This window comes from Pocillopora damicornis, chromosome 3, assembly GCF_964200805.1.
Source record: "Pocillopora damicornis chromosome 3, jaPocDami1.2, whole genome shotgun sequence".
Lineage (NCBI taxonomy): Eukaryota > Metazoa > Cnidaria > Anthozoa > Scleractinia > Pocilloporidae > Pocillopora > Pocillopora damicornis.
In genome coordinates, this window is record NC_142672.1 from 22,608,506 (window position 1) to 22,621,510 (window position 13,005).

A 13,005-nucleotide genomic window follows, 5' to 3' on the forward strand; every position below is an offset into this window, starting at 1 on the left:
AGTTACGTCACCACAGAATTACTCCATAGAAAATTAACGGGGACTTTGTCTGTGTTTTTTCACTATTTAAGATGACCAACGTATCACGTGTTCGCATGACTAACTAGTCGAGTATTTAGAATCATAAAACAAGTGTATTTGCATCCTTTCAGAGAGCTCGTCCATTGGGGGTATATTTTCAACCATTCAAGAAGTCGAGCAATTATACAATGACATAAATATTGATGAAACATGGTAATTTTTTTAAAGGAAGAAAATGAAAACCTAAGGGATTTATTCATAATTTTTCAAAGAACTCTATTCCCTCACGAGAAATTGAGAGTACGTTGGATATTATTGTTTGCTCATTCTGAGATTCAAAGAGCCCACTCGCTTGGTTACCGTTTGTATGGTGCTTCTGTTACTGGAAGATGACGAAAGTTAAAAATGAGAGCGAACAACTGATTCTCAGCTCAGATTCTCTACAAATAGAACCTATCCACTTATTTTAGCTCTAAAGGAAATCCCACCCCTTTTCTTGTTCAACCTCGCTCTGTTAGCCAGCTAAGGTTTCGTGGCAGACATTACAACCAACGAATACTTTCAATATTTCATGCTTCCCAATCGGTGGTAAAGGTAACCTACATGTTTGTTTAATAATTCTTTTCAAATCTAATTGTACATAGTTTTTTATGCCCTTGGCATAGTTAAGAAAGGCTCCCTTAATTATTTAACTGCACTTTGTTGAGGAACACACGTTGTAGTGATAATGCGTGCATAACTGAGTGAAGAAGCCAATGTACTTATATACCTTCTCAACTCTATTATCATTCTTTGTATAATCCTTTTGATAAATTAACTTATCAAATGTAATTTCAAAATGTGGGAGGCGAGCACAGCTCAAAATATTAATTCAAACAGGATATTGCAGACATAAATAATCGCAAGGTTCCTAGCGATTTCAAATTGAAAATAAACTCTAGGTTAATAGTTATTTTGTGTAAAGTTTAGATTTGACTCAGTCCGGTTGAACTTTTATGTTTGTGCACCAAAATCAGGGGCTAAACCAAAACTGTCAAATAAAAGAAAAAGATGAAAATACGATGATGACTTAAGACTATAGCTCGGTAGCTCTCCGATGGAGAAAGCCTGAGATCCATACCGGGCGCGTCTAATTTAGTCTGTGTGTTGAATAATAGATGATTATATGACAGTTTCACCATAAGTGCACTCTCACACATAACAATACCACGTATTCTTCATAGAAAAACACCAGTGGGCTTAATTTTATTTCATTTTTTTCATCTGTCAAGGAATCGTCGTCTTTATTAACCGTACGTGAGAATTACTTAGAAGTGAAGATACAGAGGAAAAGACTCTGCTAAGGTAACCGAGGTTGCGTAATGAGGTTATTTTCGTTATACACATATAAGATCTAATCTGACCTTAATGCTGAACTTTTAAAGCGAAAATGCATTTATTGCATGATGGAGAAAAATAATAGAGGCGCTATGTAATGACTCCGCTAAGGTAATCGAGGTTGCGTAATGAGGTTATCTTCGTTATATACATAAGATCTAAACTGACTTTCATGCTTAACTTTTAGAGCGAAAAATGCATTTATTGCATGATTGAGAAAAATAATAGAGGCGCTATGTGATGATGTGGCGTTGACTATGGCAAATTCAAAATTAACTTCCTCTTGAAGGAAAACGCGAGACATAAATGTGGTAAAATAGATAAACACTAAAATTGTTAAATTTGAAAAAAAAAAAAGGGCTAGAAAAGCAACTAGAATGGTTAAGGATGGAGAAGATAAACACAAAAGGCACAAATCTTAACAAAGTTCCTTTTTAAAACGAACAAAAGGCGAAGTGGACGAGTTCAAACATTATGATCTGTTACGTAAGAGATCAAGCTTTCTCCGTCTGTAAATGTCCATTACCTTCTAAAGTTTAAGCTATTGGCGCGCAAGAAAAGCCTTTTTTAGTAGCATTTGAAGAACAGTTAAAATATACAAGCATCTTGCAAACAATCTCAATTTTCCTGTAACCTTTTGGATTCAGTTTCAATGAAGTATTAAATTTTCACGTTCCAGAAAAGTCAGCAGGGAGGAACTAATTTTAATTTTAAAAAAAGGTCTCGAGCGAAGACCCCAAAAAAATTCATATCAGGCATTGAAACTTCACAAATACTTTAATCCAGTTAGAGAAAGCTAATCCTGCGACAAAACTATGTCATAATTAAGTACAAAAACCCACGAGGTTCCAATCATTCACGTGAAGGAAAAGACGAAAAGTGGAAATGTAAAACAAGTCACGATCCTCGGCTCGAATAGATTTTGTTTGATCTTATTTCTTACGAAGAACAAAACATAACATGCGCTCGTACTGAAATTTCTCGGTTTTTTTTCTTTTTTTTGTTAATCGAATTTCCCCTTTATACTATACTTGGATTGTCTATTTCTTGCCATTTAAAACTTCTTTAACAACGCGAAGCGCTCAGAGCTTCATCAGCAACATAATGAAGATCACTAAACCAAACCACCCTAGGCGAAACAACAGTGTGCTCTATTTTGCTGAGACTTTAAAAACATCGTCATCTCTTGAAGATTTTCAGAGGAGTTCATTTTTTATTAACTCCAGTAGTTTCTGTTCTTCTTGTTCGTTTATTCAAGTTGTTTTTAGGACAATGATGACACTTCTCACAAGCGTCATAACAACTTCCTTTGTGATTATCTACTGGCAAGTACGTGACACGTTATCTTCAGTCACGGAATGCCAAGGGGCAACCTACTCCATTCAAAATCGCATCTTGGCAGGTCACGCATTCACCACCAAGCCATCTGCAACCATCGAGGTTTGCGTGATTTTATGTGGGGAGCATCCTGACTGCGAAAGTATAAACTACTTTCGAAAGACAAAGACTTGTGAGTTGAATAACATGAGCCGGATGTCATCCCCAGAGCACATGGTGGCTTTTGAATCAGCTATGTACATGACCAACGCTTTTCGAGTCCCGTGTTACTACGACAATGAATGTGAACGGCAAGAAGAGGTCTGCCTGCTTGTGGTGGGCGGGAGCAAATGTGAAGGTAATGTTAATATATTTTTTAAAACAATTCCTTTTCATTTAGGAATATCGTATACATATGATATAAGTAGGGCAAATAGGTATCTTATTTGGAAGATAATTTCTATATATTTTGATAACAATGTCGATGCTGTTGTTTTTGTTATTGTCATAGTTTTTGGTGCTATTTTTTGTAATTGAATCATTTCGCAAAGAGGAACTCGAAATACTAGCAAATTACTGACAGTTCCACTGCAAGATTTTACGCAAATTATGAAGCAAATAAGGCTAGATACAAATTTCTACATGCTCTGAAATTGTAAAACTGCTAAATCGACAGGAAACTAAAAACAGTTGTCGTTTTAGAAAAATGCCATCTTAATTCTAAAATTTTTACCTCCTTCTTAGTTCAAATTTCCTTTTAAGTACTATTCTCAGTACGACCGGTGCATTTATTTGAAAAAAGTATTGCATGCATGGTGGAATGGTACAAGCGATCATACACTTTCCATTTGTATGCGTCAGGATGTAACTTTAATTGCATGTCTCTTTTTTTCTTTCTGGTGGGTAGAGTGGCAGGGAAGGAGCGAAGAATGAGGTGTTTGCTTCTGCAGATGTAATCAGACGGGGACGTATTCCTATTAATTAAACAATATCAGTAACTATAGCATCTTTCATAAAAGAATTGTTACTTGCTCTTCTCTTAAAAGCATGTATGGAGGCCCTTGGTATGGAAGATGGAAGAATTCCAGATTCAGCTATAAGTGCTTCATCGTTTGTGAGCGAGGGTGTACATCCCAGACTGGTTCGTCTAAACTCACTTTCTGCATGGGTTGCAGCCCACAATGACTCTAAGCCCTGGCTTCAAGTTGACCTCGGAAAGGACGCAATGATCAAGAAAATCGCTACCCAAGGGAAACGCGGTGCCTATCAGTGGGTAAAGACTTACACGCTTTCATCACGTGTCAATGGAGAGAATAATTGGTTGATGTATAAAGAAAACGAAGACGTGAAGGCAAGTCCTTTGTTTGGAATTTGATTTATGTATTAAAATCAAGTATTTGAAAAGATAATTACGTAAAAGACACATTACTCTCTATTCGAGAACCCGGAGAGAGCTCATGGAAAGTTTCCTGCAGTTTTTGTTTAATTATCAACACTTGTGCGAGGAGCTTGAATTCCCATTTTCGCGTTATCCTTTAGTACAAAAAAATAGATGAATGAATTAAGGAATTAACCAACTGATTTCTGAAAATCAACCAGTTAGATACAACCCCCTTCAATTATTTTTTTGTAACATCGCGCTCCTCTTACATGGTTGGGTTTTTTTTTTCGAGAGCATGGTCCAATTTTCTCGTTATACACAATCAAAATGGAATTAAATAAAAAAGGTTTCACTAATTCTGACGAAAATTGTACTGTGATTCTCATCAAATTTTATGACATTTTCAGGTATTTCAAGGTAACAATGATCAGAAAACGGTGGTATCCCATGTGTTACCACAGCACATCAGGGCTCGTTTCGTCAGGTTCTGGCCCGAGACTTGGACTTATAAATACAAAGCCATGAGGGTAGAGCTGTACGGCTGTTTCCCTCAGTAACTTCTCCGGCCCAAATACTGTTAGAAGGGCAAGTAACTTTCAAACGACCAGGAAATTAATTCAAGCAACAAGTAGTTAGATCAGTAGTACACAATGAATCTGAGCAGAGAAAGCTGTGTCAAAAGACAATATTTATACCATAATAAATGCCACTGCTATTAAAACACTTTAAAATCTGCACAAATGGACACCTAGTTTATGGAAAAATTTTGAGTTTGATAACCGTTTATAGAAACATTATTCATGCTTTATTGGTGGAATTATGCACGTGGGGATTTTCATGAATATGTTTTGAAATAATTAGCGGTAGTAATACAATATACCCCTGTTCGAGGCAAGAATAAAGCATACAAGCTGAGACCACAAATTCTTGTGTGAGGACATGTGCATGATAAGTTATCATCATGACACATAGTTTGGTGATTTTATTTCTCGTCTTGTGCTATTATGACGAGTGACCTAGGTAATCAAGAACAGCATATTTCTCTAAAATGACAGTGCGTAATTAAAACTCTGTGTATGCAAGTGCATGTTTCACGATATCTTAAATATAACATCGAGAAGAAAACGTATACAGACCATCGTGCTATTTTTTAGAAACGTGTCTCGGTCGTTTCCAAATGTTTTCTTATCATTCAAATGGAAAGTTACAACCCGCGACTATTTTGGTATCTGAATCATCTTTTTAACCCGCCTGCTCCAACTGGGAAACAGTGGCACAATAGCACTACCAAAGAGGACAAATGAAAATAAAAATAAAAATAAAGAGTGTGGAAGAAGAGCCGTTTTCGCTCTTCCTAGGTCTCTCTCCTCCCCTCGTTGCTTCATTTCGCTTCGCTTCATTTTGTAACGTAAAAATGTCGAAAATGTGGTTTGCTAGTTATTTCGCTTGTGTTTATCAAGTCGCTTTCAGATATATTCTATTCCGTACTTCATAACGGATGTTTGTCCAAATGTTTGCCTCAATAAAAAACAGTAGTGACTGTTAGACTATCTAACTAAATGAAGGGGTTTGTGACTGATTGATTATGAATGACTGACTGGCCGACTAACTAATAGAATAAGTGACTGACTGACTACGTGGCTGATTGACGAACTTATACAATTACTGACTAGCTACCTTATTTCCTGACATATTTACTAATGAATTGACTGGTAAAGTAACAAGCTGCTTAACTGACTATCTGAATGAGTGTCTGACTGACTTACTTACTTATTTCCTTGCTTACTGTCTAACCTACTGAATAACTGACTGACTGACTGGCCTACTGACTGACTGACTGACTGACTTAACGACTAAATGACTGACTAACTGACTAACTAGCTGTCTTACTTACTGACTTACCTACTGACCTACAGACCTACTGATAGAATGTTTGACTGACTTACTGTCTGACTGATTGTTTGACTCGCTGACCGACTTCCTACGTTGTCGGAAATGAGACTAAAGAATCTGCTATGTTCCGAAACTTCACGTTTTATTTTATAAAATCAACTTAATCTCCCGCTCTCTCTCACCGTTCTCTGTCTCACGCTCTGGTCTCTCTCATTTTAAATATATAATATGATCCTATTGTTCAATCATCTGTCACTTATCGCAAAAAATCAACCGGAAATCAATTAACGCTGAATAATCTCTCACACACTCCCCTGTTTTTCTCAACGGAGAAAAACACTAGAATGACGCACTCGATAAAATGTGAAATTTAATGAACGAAACAGAGAGTCAGTTCAGTATATCAGTTCAGTGTTCCTAAATATCTCTAATCAGCATCAATGTTCGCGTCTTGAATGCGATAACGAGCGGCTACCGCTGCATCCCTCCTGGGCCTGAATGTCGGGGCTAAGGGGTTGAGCTGTAGAGGAGCCTGTACATTCTCCCGATCGCAGGACAGCTCCAGTGGGTAAAGGTGTTGTACCGCCCGTTCAAGTGTTCCTTTCCCCGCTCGAAGTTTGGCAGCTCGAACGATTCCGTCTCGTCCCGAAATCAGATCTTCCACGATTCCAATTTTCCATTTATTGCGATTTCGTTCCTCGTCCTTGATGATGACTACCTCTCCTTTGGCCAAGGGCGTGGTTTGACCCTTGTGTTTCATCCGGTGTCGTTCTCTCAACCCTCGTAAATATTCGGTAGTCCACCTCGTCCACAAAGCCTGCTTGCACCTTCGCAAATATTTAGCTCTTCTACGCAGATCAAATTCTCTTAGATGGTGTGGTTCCAGTTCTGGTAGCTGGTTTGATCGAAGAAATAGCAGTGAGTTAGGGGTAAGCACGGGTAACTGTATGTCGTCTTCGACGTAACATAAAGGGCGATTATTCAAAGCAATCTCCACATCCAGTACCACTTCACACAGCTCTGTCCAGGTCAACATTCCGCATCCGATAGTCTTGTTTAAAGCTGTTTTTACCAGTGCGATGAGGCGCTCGAACTGTCCTCCCCACCAAGCGGCGCGGCTGAGGTTGAATTGCCACTTGATGTTCTCATGTGCTAAGTAATCTTGTGTCTTCTCGTCACGCATAACTTGTTTGAGCCACTTCTCGGCGCCAACAAAGGTTTTGCCATTGTCGGAATATATCTTCTTCGGACGCCCACGGCGCGCGATGAGCCGTTTTAGACTTCTTAGGAATTCACTGGTTGCCAGGTTTGGTAGTACTTCCAGGAATAATCCTCGGGTAAGACTGCACGCGTACAATGCAAGATTGGCCTTTCCTTCTGTTTTGGCTTGTAAGTCACTTGGTAAGGGCCTATCCCATGCGATCTTCGTGTCGCAGGCATCTCTGTAGAGCATTTTTCCAGAGAGGGCCACGGGTGAAGCCAGACCGAGTGGATCGTAGATTTTTGCGACTTTTCCAAGAATACCTCTTTTTGTCGGCTCAGCGGTTGAAATCGGGAAGCTGACTTGAATTTCGTCCTTTCCTTTGTCCCAGGGGACTCCTAGCAGTTTTGATTCGCCCTTTCTGGTTCCCAGTTGTTGTTTGGCGTAACTCTGACTTTCTTCATCTACAGTCGCAGTTTCAACTTCTAGTTCCCGATCGTTGGAATGCCACTTGTGCAGCTTGAAAGTCGCCTCACCAAAGATGGTCGTGGCTGTCATCTTGATTTCTAACGCTTGTTCTGTTGTCTCCCCACCACTGATTAAATCATCCACGTACATACTGCGCTCTATCTCCTCTACTAATTCCGGGTTCACCATTTTGTATCGCTGTAGATGTTCTTTGATAACTGCGGCCAAGAGGAATGGAGACGGTGCCAAACCAAAGAGTACTCGAGTGAATCGCAAGGTTTCTACTTGTTGGCTTGCCAGATCCTTTATCCAATGAAAGCGTAAGGCATCTCGGTCTTCTCTTCGGACGCGAATTTGCAAAAATGCTTGTTTTAAGTCGCCAGCTATTGCCACGGGATAGAACCTATTTCGTACCAGCACGTTCCAAAGCTGGTTCTGTAGTGGAGGGCCGATTTCGAGGCACTCGTTGAGTGAGGGGACACTTGCATTAGCTCTTGCAGAAGCATCATAAACAATGCGTATCTTTGTAGATTCTGCATTCTCGCGCACGACCGCTTTATGAGGAATGTAGAACTCTTTTCCGTCCTTGACCACCTCGTCAGCGTGTTCTACGATCCCTTGGTTCAGTTGAGTCTGGATAATGTCGTTGTACCTCTCCAGCTCGCCTTGTATCTCTAACTTCCGCACGAGATTTTTGAGACGTTTTAAACTTCCAGTGTGATTGTTCGGTAGGGGGGGGGGGGGGGGGGTGATTTCCTTTCCAGGGCAAGTTCGTCTCGTACCAGCCTTCTGAACTCCTAGTTAGTTGCTCTTTGAATTCTTCGTAAACGGTTTCCTGGTCTCCACTTGGATTGTCCTTTAACCCCAAGACGTCTAATTTGCACAATTCTTCATAATCAATTGCGGAGGTCTGCGTTAACAACATGTTGCTGAGATCCAACTCCGTTCCAGGTGACAAAATCGTCCAGCCGAACTTCGTGTATTCTGCTACTGGTTCTCCCGAGCGCCCAACTCTTGGTCTTGCCCCTGTTTTGATCTTAGCGTACTCGTTTGTTCCAAGGATCAGATGAACAGGCAACATCTCTTTCTCGTCGTTATCATTTGTGGTTACGCCCTTCAAGTGAGAAAACTGAGCTACGATTTCTGCGCATTTTGGGTTTTCCAATGTCAACAACTCATTGCGGTCGACTTTGTTTACTTCGGCTTCTAAGGTGAATTTACCATCAACGCTTCGAATTTGTAGGCCATAGATGTCTATCGCTTTGTTTGAAGTACCAAACATCATTTCAATGCGCTTGAATTGTTGACGGATAGGGCGCAAATGTAAACAGTTCAGAAGCGTTGATGAAGCGTAGGAACTTCCGGCTCCTGTATCCAACAATGCTCGGCATTTAACACCGTTCACGTCAACTGTTACCATAGGATACACTACTCCTTTCCTTTCTGCGCTCGTTGTGGTCATCAGCTGGTCTCGCGATGTATGTTTGTCACAGATCGACGTATGATGTCTTCGACTGCAGATCTGGCAGCCAGAACGGCTTTTGCACTCAGAAGCACGGTGTCGACTTCCGGTGCAGTTGAAACAAAGCTGTTTCAGTCCTAATTGTTTCCTGCGGTCTCCAACTGTCACAAACTTGTCGCAATTCACAGCTCTGTGGTCAGTTGCGTCACAGTAGACGCACCCTCTTTGTGTCGGCGTAGTTTCGTTTGCGTGAAATGTTTTCTCGCGATCGCGGAATTTAGCACCTTGCTTCCCCGCATTATCCGCGCCGCTCCCAATGGGGTTGATTTCCTTCCAACTTTTCAAAGCTTTTATCAACTGTGGGAAGTCCCAGTCCTGCCAGTCCACTTGTCCTCTCACTAGGTCTGCTTTTACACCCTTTAGTTTGTCGAGCACACTTCTTACATTTCCAGTGACGTCTTTCAATTTGCCCAGTGTCTCCAAAGATTGCACATTGTACACGAGCTTCTTGTAAAATTCGTGGATAGGCGCAGGTTGTGTTCCTGTAATGACAGGCAAATTCGCGATGTTCTGGACGTACGCATTTACGATCTCGCTCGTTTTCCCATATTCGCCGATGAGGATATTCTTTGCCCTTTCGTAGCCCTCTGTTGTGAAAGGCAGTCCGTCTATCTCCGCTCGAACCTTTGGATCTACCAGCTCTTTTAGGTATGCAAACTTGGTCACAGATGCAAGGTTTGCTTTATCAATTTCAGCTTGAAATTTGTTCCAGAACGGCAGCCATGCTTCATACGTCCCATTAAACTTTGTGATCTGTAGTTTCGGTAGCTTTGTTGTCCTTTGTTCAATCTGATTGGCCTTCTCAACAGGTTGCTGTTTTGCCTTGGTCTCTTCCAGTTGGCGTTCGAATTCTAGCTTCATCTCCATTTGCTCTCTTTCGAATTTAAGCTCCTCTTCACGAGCACGGGCTTTCCTTTCTTCGTCGTCCTTGTGCTTTCGATGTTCGATCTCTCCATTCGTCTCCACGAGCCATTTTTCTAGTCGCGAAACTTCTTCGTCAGCTTCGGCGATCGGTTCTTCAATGCTACTGCTCCAACTTCCAACGTCTTCTGCACTTTTCCCGGCCTTGAACATGGTCTGCTCGACCTTTAGTTTAAGCGCGTCTACTTCTTTTACTAATGCTTGTAGGTTGTCGCGATGTCGCGCGACCGCTCCTAGGTTTCCCTTTTCCACAATGCCACGTGTTTTTCCATTAGTGTACAGCAACATCTGCAATTTAGCCTCTGCTTCTTTGGTTAGTTCCTCCATGCTTCGCGCGTCCCGTCGGAGGTGCCACTGTGTCGGAAATGAGACTAAAGAATCTGCTATGTTCCGAAACTTCACGTTTTATTTTATAAAATCAACTTAATCTCCCGCTCTCTCTCACCGTTCTCTGTCTCACGCTCTGGTCTCTCTCATTTTAAATATATAATATGATCCTATTGTTCAATCATCTGTCACTTATCGCAAAAAATCAACCGGAAATCAAGTAACGCTGAATAATCTCTCACAACGTGGCTGATTGACTAATCTTACTACTGACTGACTAACTAATCAAATGACTAACTAAATAATGAATTACCGGTAAAGTAACAGACTAACTGACTGACTGACTCTCTGAACCTCTAACTGTCTGACTGTCAGACTGTATGACTTTTTGATTCTCTAACTGACCGATTTTCTGACTGTCTAACTGACTGACTGACTGACAACCTTACGGCTTACGCTAACTCACCAACTGACCGACTGTCTGAGCGACTTTTATACGAAACTTAATTTAAGAAAGCCGAGAATGGATTCTTATGATCAGATTTCGATACTTTTATTAAAGCACACAAAGTTATAGCGTTTCAAGCATGCAAAGACAACGGCACCAACCATCTGCAACCATCGAATCTTGGGTGATATTCTGCGGCCAGAGTCTCCATTGTATAAGCATAAACTATTATCGAAAGATGAGAACTTGTGAGTTAAACAACAGGTAGAGAACATGATAGACTTTGAATTCACCATATACATGCCGTGACAAACGTTCTTCGAGTCCCTTGTTACGTTGCCTTTAAACGTGGACGGCCAGAGGAGATATACCACCCTGTGGAGAACGGGGACAACTGTAAAGGTAACGATGATATCTTTGAAAACTATCCCCGTACTGTTTTTTGTTTTGTCACGAGTGTGGAACAAAAGCATAATTACAATGGTCTTGAAAAAGTCCAATATCGCTGTAACTGTCTACCCAGGAAAATGTAAGGAGATAGCCTAAAGTTAATCTTGGTGTAAAAACGCTGATAGTTGTTAGTCATTTTCATAGAGATTATGATAAGGACATGAGGTGTTAATTGTGACAGCATTAACGTAAACAAAGTTATGACGTTCAAGCAAAGACAACGTTTTTAGGCCCCCATTGATACCCTATTATTTTTTTTTTTTAGGTGTGTGTTGGGGGGAGGGGGATGGGGGACGAATTCACTTTGGTCCGTATAGGGAGATTTGACCTTTATACAAGTTCAACGTCCAGAAGCAAATAATGTGTCTGTTGATTGAATTGCAGGCAAACACAAATTTCCTTACAAAACTAGTTAAACCTGTCTCCTTCATCAAAGACTCCAACTGTGCCACAATGTCTATCTCGGATGGTATTCAGGGCTGGAGTTACGTTTGTGAGCGGGGGTTCACGTCCCAGTCTGGTTCGCCTCAACTCACCTTCTACATGGGTTGCAGCCCTCAATAGATGAATGAATTAAGGAATTAATTGATTGATCACTGAAAATCAATTAATTGGATACAACCCTTTTCAATTTTTTGTTGTAACATCCCGCTCCTCTTTCAAAATTGGGTTTTTTTTTTCAAGATCATGGTCCAATTTTCTCGTTCTACACAATCAAAATGGATTTGAATAGAAATGTTTCAATAATTCTGACGAAAATTGTATTTTGATTCTTATCAAATTTTATGACATTTTCAGGTATTTCAAGGTAACAATGATCAGGAAATGGTGGTATCCCTTGTGTTGCCACGGCACATCCCGGCTCGTTTAGTCAGGTTCTGGCCCAAGACTTGGAATAATAGATACAGAGCCATGAAGGCAGAGTTGTGCGGCTGTTTCCTTCAGTAACTGCTTCGGCCCCGATGCAGTTAGAAAGGCAAATTCGTAACTTTCAATTGACCAGGAAATGAATTTAAGCCACGAATGAATCTGAGTAGTGAAAGCTGTTTCAAAATACAAAATTTATACCATAATAAATCCACTGCGATTAAAACATTTTAAAATTTGTACAAATAGACACTTACAGTTTATGGAAAAAATTTATAGTTCGATGATCATTTATAGAAACATTATTCATTCTTTAGTGGTGGAATTATGCATATAGGGATTGTCATAAATATGTTTTAAAATAATTAGGGGTAGTAATGCAACGTACCCATGTTTGAGGCAAGAATAAAGCATTGAAACGGAGACCGCAACTTCTTGGGTGGGGGCACGTGCATTATAAATTATCATCATGACACATGGTTTGGTACGTGTTTTTATTTGTCGCTTTATACTGTCATGACGGATGACATATATAATCAAGAACAACACATTTAACTAAAATGACAGCACGTGGATAAAAATATGTACGTGCAAGTGCATGTTTCAGATATCCTAAATATAACATCGAGAAGAAAACGTATACAAAACATGGAGCTATATTTTGAAACATATCTTGGTTGTTTGCAAATGTTTTCTTATCTTTCAAATGGCTAGTTACAACCCGCGACTATTTTGGTATCTGAATCATCTTTTAGTCCGCCTGCTCCAACTGGGAAACAGTGGCACATTAGCACTACCAAAGAGGACAAATG

The 13,005-nt window shown here is 40.3% G+C and overlaps 1 protein-coding gene and 1 non-coding gene across 3 annotated transcripts; one reads left to right on the forward strand and one right to left on the reverse strand.

The window, feature by feature from the left end:
- The first annotated feature begins 1,264 nt into the window (after positions 1-1,264).
- LOC113668470 (lactadherin-like) lies at positions 1,265-5,223 on the forward strand. Of its 2 annotated transcripts, XM_027184366.2 has the most exons (4): positions 1,265-1,365; positions 2,657-3,073; positions 3,762-4,066; positions 4,504-5,223. In XM_027184366.2, the coding sequence occupies exons 2-4, from the start codon at positions 2,671-2,673 to the stop codon at positions 4,651-4,653; spliced, it is 858 nt and encodes a 285-aa protein (XP_027040167.2). In that variant the 5' UTR covers positions 1,265-1,365; positions 2,657-2,670; the 3' UTR covers positions 4,654-5,223. The 2 variants fall into 2 exon arrangements, with proteins under 2 accessions (XP_027040167.2, XP_089057651.1); XM_089201525.1 differs by lacking the exon at positions 1,265-1,365 and having other exon boundaries at positions 2,372-3,073.
- An 864-nt stretch (positions 5,224-6,087) lies between these two features.
- On the reverse strand, positions 6,088-9,248 carry LOC113679580 (uncharacterized). Its single transcript, XR_016184703.1, has one exon. It is a non-coding gene; the product is annotated as an uncharacterized LOC113679580 (transcript).
- Between the last annotated feature and the right edge of the window lie 3,757 nt (positions 9,249-13,005).